The 17,362-nt window shown below is 41.0% G+C and overlaps 1 protein-coding gene across 4 annotated transcripts in view; it reads left to right on the forward strand.

The window, feature by feature from the left end:
- The window catches only part of CDKL5 (cyclin dependent kinase like 5), a 215,503-nt gene that overhangs the window by 153,384 nt on the left and 44,757 nt on the right, over positions 1-17,362 (forward strand). For 3 of the 4 annotated variants that reach the window (XM_073356542.2, XM_073356532.2, XM_073356562.2), the window contains 2 exons: positions 4,023-4,113; positions 14,962-15,151. In XM_073356542.2, the coding sequence (XP_073212643.1) occupies positions 4,023-4,113; positions 14,962-15,151 (281 nt within the window). Of the gene's footprint in view, positions 1-4,022; positions 4,114-14,133; positions 14,299-14,961; positions 15,152-17,362 lie in introns of those variants that run through there. The other variant, XM_073356572.2, reaches the window with a different exon arrangement.

Consider the following 17,362-nt stretch of genomic DNA (forward strand, 5'->3'; position numbering starts at 1 on the left):
GCTTGACTTTTGTGTGGTAAAAGTGTAAAATTTCATTCCACATGGTCAACATGAATACAAACTCTAGTTCTTGCATCTTGTTTGCAAAGTTTTCTGCCTCTGATATAGTTTCTCCCTTTTGTGATTGGTCTTCAGCTATACTTTCTAATGCATCCACAATCGTTGAGTAGGACTCCAGAATTGCACTTGTTGCCACTGCATGTGCCTCCTAGCGAGTATTAGAAAGAGATTTCAAAACACGGTCATTGCCCAAATATGTTTTAAGAACTGCCCATCGGTGTGTTGAGGCAGAGAAAAATGTATAAAGTAACTGGACTGTTGAGAAAAAACTTACTGCCACCGGACAACAATCAACAGCACTGCGGCCAACAAGACTGAGAGAGTGTGCAGCGCATGGTATGAATATGGCATATTTGTTCTGTTCTTAAAGCTTCTTCTGCATTCCTTGATAACGCCCTAACATGTTGGCAGCGTTGTCATAAGACTGACCTCTGCACTTTGAGAAATCTGTTTTGCAAACTTGGCAGGGCTAATGCAGTACTTGATTTGCCATTTCTTCACCAATGTGGCTTTTCAAATTGAGGAATGTTCTAAATCGTTCAACTGGTTTTCCAGCTGTGGGAGACACACATCTTAGTACAATACTCAATTGATCAATATGTGAAAGATCAGGTGTAGAGTTGACAGATAAACTGAAGTACCCAGCAGTTCTTATTTCATCCACAATAGCTGAACAAACTTTGTCACTCATTAGACCAATGAGTTCATCACATATTGTCTTGGATAAGTATGATGGGTTACCTTTGCTAGCATTCCCATATTTTTAGATGTGGCCTGCTAAAAATGGGTCAAACTGAGCCACAAGCTCCAACAAGAATATAACTCAGAAGAATATATCAATAATAAAACATAAATTTATTGCAATACATGACAGGATCTGATTTCCTCACATTATTCCGATCTACGTTAGTAGGATGCCCCCCTGGTTTAGGTGGGGATAAGTAATAAAAAGAGAACAGAAAAACGGGGAAAGAGTGTGTAGTGGAGTGTAAAGAAGTCTAACAAAGTTCTGATTTTTCCCATGATGACTACTTCGATGCTTTTTTTCAAATATCAAATTTTTTCCAAAAAACTTTTTTTTTTTTTGGTGCCCCCTGCTTTGCTGGTGCCCTAAGCAAGTGCTTAGTCTGCCTATTGGGTAATCCAGCCCTGTGCCACACAACACATCCAGGCACCTATTACACATCACCATATGTACAGAACACAGTGTGGCGAATTTGTAGAGATGTGTGAGAAGCCACTGGACAAGAGAAGTGATGTGTTAGTAGATCTTCAGCAACATAATGAGATCATATAGGTTTGTCCTGTTACCACTGTGTTGGGGCATCCTATCACTTAAACATCTGCACTGTGGCAGGTACATGGACTTTTTGTTAGCATTTATTGCTTTCATGTGTGGAATACACCGCTACTTGTGGCATAATTATGTGCTAAAGCACTTGAATGCAGTTTTCAGAAAGTGTGCAGAAGTGTGCCAGATGCTTTCGTATAGTCCTAAATTGACAGGAAAAAATTACAGCGCCAGTAAAAGTCCCTGCCACACAAATGTTATCAAAATTTTAGTTGTGATAAAAGTTAGGCTAACTAGCAAAGGGGAATGAGGGGAAGGGTGGTGGTAGAATTACTTTAATAGTTAAACATTGAAACAACCACACACATCTTTTGCCAATTGAGGCCATTTTACAGTATAGGCAGTGGGATGCCTCTTAGAAAGGTGTCAAGCAGTCAAAGATTTTGTCAGCCTTCTTCCAGTGTAATATGATAGAATGAACTTGCCATCAAGTGGATTCTCACATAAGCAGTGTACTTATTAAGCCTATAGTATTAATTTTCCTTTCCCATTGCTGTACCATGTCAAAGCTGAGCACTTTTAAAAGCAGTTGCTTATTGACCTCAGGATTGCATTAGCTGCTGATTGATATTCAATGTTTTCAGGAATCCCTGATGGTGACCAAGTTCCCTTTCAGTTCCTGAAGGCTGGCTTGGATGGAAGACCCTTCCTTGACTATGATTTGTTGATATTTTTCATTCTTTTGCTGTATCAGGATTGTGTTCCTCTCAAACAACCAGCACCCAGCCTGGGATTGAAAGGAATTTTCTTCTCCTTGCTTCTCTTCCAAGCATATAATGAAAGGTTTTTCATTTACATGATTAATATGATGGACCATGTCACCTTTGGCTGAGGCAATACTGTCTGTGTGTTTATGCAGTTACACATATTTATTTATTTATTTTAGGTTTAGAAAATGACCTAATTCCAACTCTAAGCACATGGACAATATTATAAATTTTTTTCAAAAGTATAAAATGAATCCTATATCAATAACTAATTTATCATCCACTCAACCCAACGGACCAATGATAATTTCCGCTACCCATCTTCTCTTCAAAGATCTAGGAGAATGGGTAGAACTTAGTGTGTCCTGGAGGACCATGGCTTTGAGCTCTGCCAGACTAAGGTGTGAAATGAGATCTGCTTCCAGAATAAAGAGTACAGCCTTTGCAGACACAGAAGAAGGGAGGTAGGGGGAAGAAGGAGGAAGCGCTGCTGCTGCCCCCTGAGCATTCAAAAGCAAAGAGAGAGCAGTTACTAAGTCCAAAAGTGAAACGCTGCTCTGAGGCTCTCCTGGATTCCAGAGTTTTTATTTTTTTTCTCTCTTACAAACCAGTGGAAGAACTCTGTGGTTTGGTTGCAGTGGGCTGTCTATCAGGCCCTAAAGCCATATCCCAGGAGGAGAGAGTTATGAATATTTTGCCTCTGCATTTCAGTATGAATGACCAAACTAGACTCAGTTTACTCTCTGGTAAGGAGTTCCACATGCAGAGTGTAGTTGCTGAGATCTGTCTGGCCCCAGTCCTGCCTGATTATTATTTATTTATTTAGCAGTGACATCATGCTTGGCACTTTACAAAAATGATAACGGTATCTGCCCTAAAGTGTTTATTATTGGCTTTACCATTTGCAGTTTCCCTGTGATATTCAGCTGACTTGGTGGGTTGTGGATGGGTAACAATAATATTTAAAAATTCAAAATTATTCCTCCTTTTGGATTTTCTAATATACCATCCTCTTTGTGTCTGTTTTGGAAACTCTTGCTTACAGGTACTATCTTTGTGTGGTTGCAAATATATAGTGTGATGTTGGTGCTAAACAAACACTAATGGCCTGTGGCAGACTCTGATCCTAATCCATTAAGAGCCTTTATATTAAATTTGGTTGTCAAGCAGATAGGAAGCTGGTGTTGTGTGCTGAGCAGCCTATGAAGTGTTTGTCCTGGCCTTTGATGGCTGCTGCATACTACAGGAGTTGTAGTTTTTGGGTGGTGGTTATATTCAACCTAGTAAGTTGTAGTAGTCTAACATGAAGGTGACCAATGCATGAATCAGTGTGGCAAGGTTCTCATGTGAAAGGAGTAGATGGAGTCATTTGACCAGCCAAAGACTGAAGACCTTCTGCACCATAGTCGTAATCTGTGTGTCTAGAAGCCGTGAGAGAACTACTTATTGGTGATCCCGCTACTCACTGAGTATGTTAGAGCTCTAACTTTCTTTTACAGATCCATATTTTTTCCTGCTGCATAGGGGATTCCACAATAAGACTTGGTACCTAAATTTGAATATAGCTGGTGCAATCTCCTGAGAGGCCATTTAACCAACCCAACAATGTTCCATGCTGATGAAGACTCAAGAGCATAGACCTCTGTGGGACAGACGCCAGTTGAACTTGTCAGTGAAACAGAAACACATGTTTTCACCAATACATGAACACAGGCATATATTTAAAAAGCAATAGGATAACAATGAAATATATAATACTAATCAGTTAGACTTAATACTTATTTAAGGCATTCATTTTAAATCCGATATGAAAAATTGATTTGACCTTTAATACAATAATCAATAGTAGTATGTAAATCTTCATTTAGGTGGAGACATAATCTTTTGTATTATCTTTTTTGCAGGCTTTGCTCGGAATCTATCAGAAGGAAGCAATGCAAACTATACAGAATATGTGGCCACCAGGTGGTACCGTTCACCTGAACTCTTGCTTGGGTAAGTACACTTTCCAGAAGTAATAGCTCTGAGATCTAAATCTTGAATAATCCAATGCATTTACTCAAGTACTTTTGTGAAGATTTACCATTGGATATGGTAGTTGGTTAATAAATTGATTTAATTATGTCTCGTTAATTACTTTGGATTATTCTTCTTGTAAGGTGACTTGATGCTATGATATGATAGCATATTTTGAACAAATTGCTATCTTTATTCAGGTTTACATATTAGTAAATTATCATAACTATATTTTAAACCTTCTCTTTATTTTTAAAAAAAGGTATTTAGTGGTCGTGAAAGGTACTGGATTAACAGACCTGGAGTGTGAAACGTTTTGTTAGCCACAGAATGGATACAGCACAGAGCGTGCTCCACACCGTACTGCTAACACGCCTCACCCTGAGGGGGATCCCACCACTCTGGCTTGAGAGTGTAGTTCAGCCTCCATTTCATCTTTGCCAGCACTGCAGAGATGGCTAATAAGCAAGGTGTCAGTTTTAAGCGTGTCTTTTTGTTGAGCAGGAAGACACAGTTCCATGAAGAAGCGTGGCGGCAGGCTATCGGTTCATTTCACATAAGGCTCTGTGATGTGATGTGAAAAAGTTTAATATGGGCTTGAGAGGTCAGTTAACTTGCTTGCTCACAGGTGGACCAGAATTAATTAGAAATAGCTAGGGGAGAGCAGGGTATGTTTAAACAAAGAGCACATCTGGGGAGAGGAACCCTAGAGGGAACTCCTCCACTCCTCAGTTGTGAGAAGCAGCCTGAAGGAAGGCTCAGAAGGAAAAAGGAGAGACCAGACAAGCTTCTCCAGGGGTGAGCTGGAGGCTGAGCTGGAGCCTGCCCGAGCCCCTGAATAAGGAGGGGAGTGGACCAACCCCTGTGTTGTAGGGTGGATTAAGGCACAGGAAGACAGTCTACAGCAGCAGACATATGCCTGTGACAAGGTGGCTGCCAGCTGAGCCGAGTTGAGCTATAGGTTTGGTTTTTGTATACGTTACTGTTAGACTTTGGCAAAGGACTTTCTGGCCCCAGAAGAGGCCGGATTCTACCAAGTGGTCTGGCCTGAGGGTCAGGACACTCCTACAATAGAATAGGTCAAAAGACAGAGGAGGAAACTGAGGCAAAAGTTGCTGCCTCATCACAGCCAGCCAGGAGGCCTATTGGGGCAGTAACTTTGCCACAGGCCCCAAGCAGCCAGAGTTCAGGTAATAGTTCTTCTTTGAGTTGTTCACACATGTATTCAGCTCAGGTGCACGCAACCAGAGCTGGAGAGTTTTCTGCAGCAGCACCTACTGGGAAGCATGTATGCATGCCCTATGCCACCTCGTGGCTTCAGCCAAGTCTATTTAGGGGTGGTGTGCCCCAACCCTCCCTCAGTTCCATCTCACCACCTGTGGCCTGAGTTGAAGCTCCCTGTCTGGTTTATCTCACAGTTACTGTGCAGTTAGCAATTTTTTCCAGTATTTGTTTTTGCAGTTCATTCTTTATAGTTAGTTATAGTTTAGCAGTCGTATCCACTAGTTAGTATTAGTTTAGCTAGTATTAGGGGAGAGATCAATGGCATGCCATCACCAGGCTTCAAACATTGTTCATTGTGTGAGGTAGCTATCCTAATCAGTGATACCCATGTGAGCTGTCTCTTATGCATTGGTGATGGGCATATCAAAGAGAGGTGCGGTATTTGTTTTTGTTTAAAAAACAAAACAAAAAAATAGCTCTCTAGAGAGGCTCACTTCGGCACTGGGGCCTTCAGCATCCAGCCCCACAACCAGCCTCTGAGGTAGCAATGATCTCGGACAGGCCCTTGAACTCAAACTCCTCCTCCTCCTCCTGTATGGACTCTCCATGAATGAGAACCCATAAAAATGGACAGGAACCATTCCAAGTCCGAAAGAGTCCCCTCTACATCAAGAAGGGACTCCAAACATTACAGGCATTCTTCTAGTGCCCAGGGTAGAGCGAGGCCTTCATCCCATGGCTCCCTGGTGCCAAGATGGGACGTTACTAGTGCCATACCATTCTAATTAAATTCTTCCTTCCAACTGATCTGGCTCATAATTGTTTTCAACTTTGTGAAATTGGCCCTATTAAAGCACCAAATATATATGTTAACAGTCTGGACTTTATTCTGCTTGCACATTACAAATGTGATCAAGTCATGATCATTTGTATCTAAATTACCTTTAATTTTCAGCTCTGTGGGCAATTCATTTTTATCTGGTTAAGACAAGGTCTAATAAAGAAATCCCCCATTTTGGCTACAACACTTTGTGAGTTAGGAAATTGGTGTCCGTAATGTTCAGAAATTCCAAGGCTGATTTAGAACTGGCAGCATGAGACCATTAGTATCTGTCATGCAGATTGAAGTCTCACAGCTCATGATCTCACAGCTTTTTTTCCCCTACACACTGCAGGTAGGTGTGTAAGGCAGCAGTCATCTTGTTCCCTAGTGTGATTTGGTGGTCTATAGCAGACACCAACTAATACCCCATATTGTATTTTATCTGTCAGGACATTGATCCATAAGCATTCAAGGTAATTTTCTTCTGAGTTATCAGTGACCCGAAAACATATAATGCCATTTTTTATGTAGAATGCTACTCCCCAACCCCTTTGGTCCATTCAATCCTTCTTAAATAGGTTATAACCACTGATTTAAATGTTCCAATCATAGGAATCATCCCACCAGGTTTCAGTAATGGCTACCAGATTGAATTTATGTTCATAAATCAGCAATTCCAGTTCCTCTTGTTTGTTACTCAGGTAATTAAAGAATTTCTTCTCCATGTCCTTTGGTTCCTTGATTAAGTTTCTTCTGAACATCTCAATATTATTCTGAGTGATCATACCTTCTCTCTTTTTACCCTCCACTTTTGCCATTAGTTTAACACCCTCCTGACTACTCTACCCAGCCTGCCCCCAAAGAGATCGGTTTCCCTTCTACAGAGTTGGAGGCTATCTAAACTATAAAGCCCCCCTCTCCCTATAGATGGACCAATGTTCCACAAAGTGAAAACCCTCCATCAGTTAGGTTCACTTCCAGAATCTTCTGCCTTGCTTTGCTCGTGCGGTAGGAAGGATCTCTGAGAAGATCCTTGGCAATGCTACCAAACCTCTGGAAGTTCCAGAGATTTGTTCTTTGGACTCAACGTTATCGGTACAGGGTGCTTTTCTTCAAAATGGCTTTGGCCCTACATTTATTTATCAAGTGGTGAGCTGCCTATTTGGGGAGGAAAGGGCGTCACATCTTCCCTTACACAGATGGTTGGTTAGTTTGGGGCAAATCAGAAACCAAAGCTCCCCATCACATTCATGTCTTCCCGTATCTCTTTGATCATCTGGGTCTCGCTAAATAGAGAAAATCTATGTTACTTCAGACACAATCATTGGGTTGCTACTTAATTCTACAAAATCAATGGCCTTTTTTCCTCAAGAGAGGTTTCAAGTAATTCACCAACTTTGTCCCTTAAATTCCACCTAACCATTATGGTCTAGATATGTTTGAGACTCTTGGGCTACATGGCTTCATCTGTTTACGTACTACTATATGGAAGGCTGCATGTGCACATTCTCCATGTTTGGCTAAAGTCTATTGACCAAATTTCCATTTGCTAAACAAGTTGGCCAGGGTTCCCCCAATGGTTCTGAGATCCCTAGAGTGGTGGCAGGATCATAACAATATTTGCAGAAGCATTCCCTTTTTCACCCACCCCCAATGATGACCATAGCTATGGATGCTTCAAAATCAGGTTGGGAGGCACATTTGGACTCCTTGCAAGTCTAGGAGGTATGGACAGAATGAGAGGCATCTCTGAACATCAACATGCTTGAGCTCTGAGCGGTTTTCAGTACCTGCCACGCCTTCTCTTCCCATGTCCAAGGTCTGCCTGGCTTCTCATGAACAATAGGACCATGATGTATTATGTGAACAGGCAAGGAAGGGCTTGATCCAGTCAGCTCTGTCAAATGATGATGAAGCTGTGGTACTTTTGCATCAGGGAAAGTATCTCCCTGATGATTGCTTACTCACTGGGCTCTCAGAATAATTTGGCCAATCATCTCAGCAGATTCCTTTACTGCAATCACGAATGGTTCCTCAACAGTAGAGTATGAATGATCATTTTCAGAATTGGGGTTATCCCATCATTCGATCTGTTTGCTATAAGACACAAAAAGAAATGCCATCAGTTTTGTTCTTGGGCTCACTTCTTGCTGAAGTGTGTCCCGGACCTCATGTACGTGTTTCCTCATACCCCCCTATTCCTTAGATCATTCTCAAGTTGAAGCAGGACCAGGCCAGGATAATACTCATTGCTTTGGATTGGCTGAGGCAGTGCTGGTTTTTGGACCTCTACAGCCTCTGTCTAACCCCGATGACCTCTACCACCTGTCCCAGCCTGTTGTTGCAACATCACATTTGGATTTGGCACTTGATCCCACTTGATCCCAAGGCTTGTGACTTGGCTGTTGAATGGCTAGATCAAGTAAATAGGGCTTCTTTGACTGCAGTCCAAAACGTCCTGCTTAGTAGTGGAAAGCAATCTACAAGGTCCGCTTACTTGGTTAAATATAAGAGATTTTCAATCTGGTCAGCTGGCAGAAGTATTCAGCCATTGTTTGCTAAGATTCAGGACATTCTGGAGTACTTATTGCATCTTCAGTTGAGATAGCCATTCATCTTCCAGTGGATGGAAAGTCATTATTTTCTAATCCAATTGTAGTTAGGTTCCTTAAAGGTGGTATTTGTCTCTAATAATGCCCCTGTAAAAATGCAATTCCCATTTGGGACTTAATCACAGTGTTGGCAACCATTTGAGCCTTTAGCTCAGTGATTTTCAATCTTTTTTCATTTGCAGATCCATAAAAATGTCTTATAGAGGTGCAGACCCTTTTGGAAATCTTAGACATAGTCTGCGGACCCCCAGGGGTCTGTGAGCCACAGATTGAAAACCACTGCTCTAGCTAATTGCTCTCTATCTCACCTTTCTCAGAGGATTGCTTTTCTTGTTGCACTACTATCAGCCAGAACAGTGGGAGAACAAGTACTGACGGCAGGCCCTCCATACATGCAGTTCGTCAAATCTAAAGTGCCCTTAAGACCACATCCAAAGATTTTGATGAAAATTATATTGGCCTATCATCTAAACCAAATGATATACTTACCTGTATTTTTTCTTAAACCACACTCCAGTAGGGATAAACAGAATTTTCATGCATTAGATGTGATTGAGCACAGGCATTCTGTTTAGATAGAATGAAGCCTTTTTGAGCATCTCCTCTCCTCTTTGCTTCTTATACCAGTAGAATGAAAGGCCAAACTAGGTGAACTACAACATGTTACACCATCCTAAGAGGTAGCGGGCATAAGAGTGGCCATACTTGGTCAAACTAATGGTCGATCTAGCCCAGTATCCTGTCTTCTGACAGTGGTCAGTGCCAGATGCCTCAGAGTGAATGAACAGAACAGGGCAATTTATAGAGTGACCTTCCCTTGCTGGAAAAACTGCTAGCTTGTTCCACAAGAGTGCGAGCTACTTCTGTAGCCTTCTTACAAGACACTTCTGTTTTGGACATCTGTGGGGCTCCATACATACCTTTATTCAACATTATACCATCACAGCTGCTTCCAGATCTGATGCAAGCTTTGGGAAAAATTGTTTTGCAGTTGCTATTCAGGTAGGCTCTGAACTTCTTGGTAGTCACTGAATCATGGGCGATGGGGTGACGCGCCCTTAGATGCTCAAATACAGTAGTGATGCATTCTCTAGAAAACCCCATATTTAAAAAGAAAAGAAAAAGAAATCCCTGAGATATCTATTGTATTCTTTCCTTTACGTCAGTTTCTGCTGAAAGTTTCCCATATTGAAGGTGAATAAAGCACTTCAGGATGATCAAATTATGCTATTATCTGTATGTGCTGTATATTCTACAAATACAGAGATTTGGTCACTATAGGGTCTGAGTACACACAACTCCTAATAAGCTAAATGAGAGTTGCAAGTATTCAGAACCACCAAAAAACGGATCTTCTTGGAACCATTTGTTGAAATTTTATAAAAAGATAGTAGAAATTTCTTGTATATGTCAAAATTGAAACAAAGTCATTACCCTTTTAATAAATTCATCCCACTATTTCCAGAGCTGTGCTGACATTACTGTAGGACTTTTGTTACTGGTGCACAATGACAGTGGCATAATAAATCATTATATGCACAATGGTTGTCATTAAACAAAACGAGGGAAATATCAGTTTGTCAGCTTGTAGAGATGTATTATCAAGATTCTATGAAAGTGCTGCATGAAATAAGTTACAAAAGAGAATAAAAAGTGGCTTTTTAGTTATATAACACGACGGGTTGTTTTTTTAATAAGTCTTTGTATATTAGTAAGTAGGCTTTGAAGGAAGAAAGTGATGAAGTGTAACTTTTGACAGTAATATACTGTGCATTCTTAATGTAAATTGACCCTTAATTTTTAAGTGTTCAGCTATCACAGGAAAATACAGCATAAAGTCTTGGTGCACAGTATAGACATAAACTTTGAATTAGCTTGTATAGAAGAGAGTATCTATTATAAATGTGTTTGACACTGTGATCTTTAGCTATTGCTGATACTTTGTTTTAAAGCTATGTTTTCTTTGGTGCAATGTAACACGTGTTCCTTTGCAGCCATATTCTGTGCAGAAATATTAAATATTTGTACTCTTTAAAACTGGAGAATATTATAATTTTAAAGAGGTTTGTGTGTTCATTTAATCTGTGTGCATAAAAATGGAAAATACTTAACTTTTTCATAAGGGGAAGGAAACATTATTGTACAGTATCCAATTATTAATACATTATCCAAAATCTACTTACTTTAAAGAGCTTCAGGTAACTTTTAGTGAAATACATTGTATCTTTTGGGGGCTATAAATTATTGACAAATAGTAGCATGTTTAAAGACATACCGTCCTGAGAGACCAGCTGAATTAGTGTCTGGAAGCACAATCTGCATTCTGTGCACTGTGCGTAGGCCTGTTGGTCTGTGTAATGTGTAGGAGTTCTTTCTCTAATCCAGGCTCACTGTTCCTATATAGTTTCCTCTGTTCTGCAGTTTGAGGAGGCAGGATCTCACCTGTCAGTCAGCAGGTGGAGGCTTGACTTTTGCTATTGGAAAATGTCCCCATTTAATCTGCTGCTTTACTGCAGATGGGCAATTTTTCAGTCCTTTTGACCTACAGCACACAATGAAAAATCTATTAAACTGCCAGTCTGGGTCCAGAATTTTTCTTCCCATTGCTCCTGTTTACAAGGAAGATAAACTGTTACGGACTTACAGGGGGTTTTAACTCATTTTCCAGCTGTAGAGGAATCTTGCTCCATAACATGAAGCAGCCTTCCCTACTCCTTGCCTAGCCTGAGGCTTCACATGGGGGACCAGCCTGCTGAGGAAAAGCCCAGGGAGAAAAGGTGCTCCTTGTCCTCATTTACCCTACAGCATTGCCAAACAGGGGAGTTGTACAGCTTTTGCTCTCAAAAGCTGCTCTGCTCTGGGAACTCCACAGCTGCCCTATACCCCCTACGGCAGTGGGTCTCAAACTTTTGTACTGGTGACCCCTTTCACATAGCAAGCCTCTAAGTGCAACCCCCCTTATAAATTAAAAACACTTTTTTATCTATTTAACACCATTATAAATGCTGGAGGAGAAGCGGGGTTTGGGGTGGAGACTGACCCCCAGTCTGAGAACCCCTGCCCTACAGGCACCAACAGGAGAAGCGTCTTATCTTTGGAAGTTGTGCCTAGCAATCTGATGCAGATTGCAGTGGGGACAAGAGCACTAGCCCTCCTTTGGCTCCCACCCTTCTCCCAGTCTGAATGTACTAGCAGCATCACAAAAACAAATGACATTAAGAAATTCCAGCATCAGGTCTGGGGAGCGGAGATGCATGGGAAGTGTCTCTGCTAGGTCAGCAAGAGGAATCAGTGACCCAGGCAGCTCCAGTAGCTCCATGTATTACATTTTCAGTAGCACCAAGCCCCGCCAGCGCCAGAGACAAGACACCAGCAGGGCCATCCCTCATCTGCCTTTAAGGAGCTTCATCATGCTCTGACTTGCCATCCTTGGGCTGTTGTCAACACTGTTCTCCAGCTGGGATAAGTAATTTTTCTTAGTGGTGCTCCCCTGTCCTGCTAAGTGAAAGCATCACACTGTCTCATGGCAACTTCTGGAACACAACCTGTCCATGCACCTTTGGCTTCCTCCTTCATTTTTTCTAGCTCCCCACCCTTGGAGTAGGCTGAGCTCAGTGGGCCTGTTCTCAAGCAAGGCTTCCCCGTGGGACCTGCCCAGGTGGAATCGGGCGCTATCAGTCTAGCATCACAGGGCCAAAGCTGTCTCTGCAAGTAACCCTCTAGCCCTTCCCTCACAAAGGGCACCAGAATGAAGTAACTGACTCTCAGCAACCCACAATGTAAGATTCAATCATCAAAGTAAGGAAGAACATAACAGCCATGCTGGGTCAGACCAGTGGTCTAGCTAGCCCAGTATCCTGTCAGTGGACAGCACCAGATGTGTCAGAGGAAGGAACAGAACAGGACAATTTTGAGTGAGCCACACTCAGTCATCTAGTCCCAACTGCTGGAAGTTGGAGGTTTAGCGACACCTGCAGCATAGGTTTGCATCTCTGACCATCTTAGCAAATAGCCATTGATGAACCTATCTTCCAGGAACTTCTCATTCTTTTTTGAACCCAGTTATACTTTTGGCCTTCACAACATCCCCTAGCAATGAGTTCCACTGGTTGACTGTGTTTTATGTGAAGAAGTACTTTCTTTTGTTTGTTTTAAATCTGCTGCCTATTAATTTTATTCAGTGACTTCTTGTTCTTGTGTTGTGAGAGAGTAAGTAACACTTTTTCTCCACATCATGATTTTATAGATCTCTCTCATATCACCCCTTAGTCATCTCTTCTAAGATGATCAGTCCCAGTCTTTTTAATGTCTCCTCATATGGAAACAGTTCCATGCCCCTAATATTTTTGTTGCCCTTCTCTGTATCTTTTCCAATTCTAATATATCTTGTTTGAGATGGGGTGACCAGAACTGCAGGCAGTATTCAAATTGTGGGCGTACCATGGATTTATATAGTTGCATTAGTATATTTTCTGTTTCCTAATTTATTGCTTTACTAATGGTTCCTAACATTGTTAGCTTTTTTCACTGCTGCTGCACTTTGAGCAGGTGTTTTAAGAGAGCTAATCCACAATGATTCCAAGATCTGTCTTGAGTGATAAGAGCTAATTTAAACCCCATCATTTTGTATGTATAATTGGGATTATTTTTTCCACTGTGCAATTACTTTGTACTTAACAACATTGACATTCATGTGCCATTTTGTCACCCAGTCACCCAGCTTAGTGAAATCCCTTTGTAACTCTTCACAGTCATATTTGGACTTAACTATCTTGAGTAATTTTGTATTATCTGCAGATGTTGTCACCTCACTGTTCACCTTCTTTTCCACATCATTTAGCACTGGTCCCAGTGCAGGTCCTTGGGAACCACTGCTATTTACTTCTCTGCATTGTGAAAACTGACCATTTAATTCTATCCTTTGGTTCCTGTCTTTTAACCAGTTACTGATCCATGAGAAAAGGGAACAGATTTAGAACAGAATCTGTTAGGGCTCCCAATTCTTAATGACTTCTCAACCTTGAGACAATCAAGCTAGTCAAGTATAAGATACCCTTTAAAACAGAATGTGAGCGCTCAGATTCCAGTGCTGAAAAGGAAGAGCGATGACAAAGTAGTCTTTCTCAGTTCTGCCTTTATACCAAAAGTTTGTTGTTTCAGATCTCAGGAGAGTTCTCCATACAATCTGTTCAAAACATTAATATCCAAAAGAGAGTGTCATATGCTGCATGTCCACAAAGCAATTAAAATCCACCTTGCATGAATTCAAGTACACAGAAAATGAGCCGCTTTGTTTGTTTTTGTACCACCAGCACTAAGAGGCCAAAAAACGTCTAAAGGAGTTGCTAGATTTCGGAAGTATTGAATTGAAGTAGTATGTGATACAAAGGAGCAACATCTTAGAAGGAAGATCAGAGACTATCAAATAAGGGATTAGCTACATCCAGGGCTGAAAAGTCTTGTCCTCTGAAGAGATCTGCCAGACATCAACTTGGTCATCTGCTTGTATGTTTACCAGACACGTGTATGAGACTAATGTGCCTTTCTGGACTTTTGCCTCTAGTGGGAGAGTTCTGTATGCTATGATACCTGAAATGTTTCCTTAACCATTTTTTTTTCAACTTTGAAAATAGCTATTGGAGGATTCCCCTTGGGATTCATTGATATTAAAATTCTTTCTTAGGAGTCCTGAGCCTGGATAAGAAAGCAATTTGATACTTGACAATTTCTGTTCTCTTAATAGCCAGTTTCACCGTTCTCACTCACCTTTTTCCACAGAATAAGAAAAGAATTGATTCAATTATATTATATTCAGCTATGCTCTGTAGACAGGAAAGATCAAGAGATGTTTGTGTTAGCTTAACTTTGAACATTAGAGTAATGTCCATTTTTCTGCTTTGAAAATGTTCTTTATTGGTGAGTTTTCCAGAAAAGAAAGGAAAGTCCTCAAGGGTAATTGCTAAGTCTGGTCTTGCCTTCTCAGACTGCAGTGCAGTTAGAGAACCCACTTTGTAAATGGAGAGCCTAGAGAAGCAAGTATCAAATTTATTTTTCCTGCTACAAGTAAGCTGAATATAGACTAAAAGTTAGTTAATAAATGCAAATAGTTAGATTGTCAAGAAGATATTTTTGTTGATTAGTGTGAACATTATTGTATTTGCTTTTCAGAGCCCCCTATGGGAAGTCTGTGGATATGTGGTCTGTAGGCTGCATTCTTGGGGAACTTAGTGATGGGCAGCCACTGTTTCCTGGAGAAAGTGAAATTGACCAGCTTTTTACAATTCAGAAGGTGCTGGGACCACTTCCGTCAGAGCAGATGAAGCTTTTCTACAGCAATCCTCGTTTCCATGGGCTGCGGGTAAGGGAGACTGACCCAAAACCTTTTCTTTCAGTCTTCTGTTGATGTGGTATTTAAACCATTGTTCAGTAGAAAATAAATATTTTAGACCTTTTTCCCTCAGGTTTTATATATTCTCTTATTTATTCTGAGCACTTCCACCTAAAAAAGTAAGGGATGGGTTTAGGAGGTCATGGATTCATAAATAAAATTGCATTATGGTTACACTATTGCATGTGTAGATGTGTATATTATCACTTAAAATTCTTTACATCATTGCTATGACATTTTTGGCAGGTTAGAGTGTACACTCCAGTTAAGCGATTGTTTAGACTAGGAGACTGAATTTATCTCTAGCTCAAACAGTCGGTTCTCTACATGGCAAGATACCAAAAGAGTTTTATATTTGCAATTACTGTGTTATCTCCCACAGCTCGTGTCTAGAGGTCTTGTTTGTGGTTTATTACAATTTAGTTTTGGTTGTCTTGACATCTGCAGCCATTCTGTCAATTTAATATTATTCAGAATGATGAATTTCTGCTCTAATCTGAAGTATTACACGTGAGTACAAAGATAATACGTTAAAAGTTTTCCACAGTGTAAAGTACTATCCTGCTTCACCTCAGTTCCAGCCATCCAACATAAACTTTATTGGATTAATGCATTGTAAAATGTTACACTAAGGAATGGAATAAAGTATATTTATTTTGTAGATTTAAAAACTCAAAATTCAGAAAGACGGTGTGATGTTAATGCGATTAGCATAGGGCTGGGTTTAATGAGGACCTATGTCCTAATCCTGGGCCAGTGATTTACTGGTTGTCCTTGGGCAAGTAACTGCCTCTTTTTATCCCCATTTGTTAAATTGGAAGAATAATACTTACATACCAAACAGGGGTCATGTGAGAATTAATGAGGTAATATCTGTACAGTGCTTTGAACATGCAAAGTGCTGTAAAAATGTTAATTATTATGATATTTAGTAATTCACAGATGGGAAGCCTTAGATAGGCAAGAGAGCTGGAGTAGCTCTTTCCTGAGTGGAATGTTGACATCTTTTCCAACTGCATATACACTATATGCTTATTCAATAGTTTCATAGCGGTGGTACAGCTTCCCTTTTGAACAGCATGAAACACTTAAATATAGAATTAATTTTGTCCCATGCCACCAAAGTGCTTTTAAGAAACTGAAGTCCTCGTAAAGATGCTCTTTAGAGGTTAATAATTATACGATGCATATATTGGGAATATGCAGATCTTGTACACAAGCCAGGCCAGCATGATCCATTCACAAGAGTAGGTGCCAGACTAGTCTGTGAAATTCTCAGAAGAAATTCATCCATCCATCTCTAGGTTTCAGGAAACCCCACATTACCTTAATGTACTTACCACCATCATGCACCATCTTCCTGTCTAGGATGGGCGCTTACAGCAGTATTTTAGACATTCCGATAATATGCTCCTCTCCCTCCACATAACTTTTTCCCTTCAGTGGTGCCATAGACTGATCCCCTGAACATCCTTTCAGCCTCAGTCATTCACCTCAACAATTCCAGGTCTCCTTCACTGTCTCCATGTTTTATTGTATTCCTCCAGCAGGCCACGGCCTGTAGTGTTGTTTATAGCTATATTTACAATCAATAGCAGCTTCCCCACTTGCTTCTAAGGAATAGTACTAGCAGCATCGAGTCCTGTGTACGTCAGCCATCCTTCAGGCTCCCTGCGGCTTTTCCACACTCCTTCCTGTCTTTATTATATAATCCTAGCTGCTGGGGTTGCATCTCCATCAATTACCCCTCAGCTCTAGCTCGTCTGGTGGATGTTAGAGTGACAGGGTGCTGAGTTAGTTCCTGGCTCCGGACACCCTGTTACATCTGGGCCTTGAGGAGCAATGGGTGGCCTCTCTACCACCCTGCCTGAGGAAGAAGACAGATGTCGCATCTTAAAGACCCCAGGAAAGCAGCATGGGAGCAGAAACAAGCCAATGCCCACCCTAAAGATGTTAACGAAGGTCCCAAGATCTAAACAGAGGCGATTACTCCTCACAGAAAACAGGGCTGACAGTGTAGGGCTCTGTAAACATCGTCCCATAAGTAAGTTGAGGTACATGCAGGTGACAGAATTGGAAAAATCCCTAATGGGAAATAGTTTCTAGATTCTGTGTCACCTTCTCTCACAGATCTGACAACATACGTCTCTCTAGTGGCTCCTTGTTCAAGAGGCTACCAGA

The sequence above is a fragment of the Lepidochelys kempii genome, chromosome 1, assembly GCF_965140285.1.
Source record: "Lepidochelys kempii isolate rLepKem1 chromosome 1, rLepKem1.hap1, whole genome shotgun sequence".
NCBI lineage: Eukaryota > Metazoa > Chordata > Testudines > Cheloniidae > Lepidochelys > Lepidochelys kempii.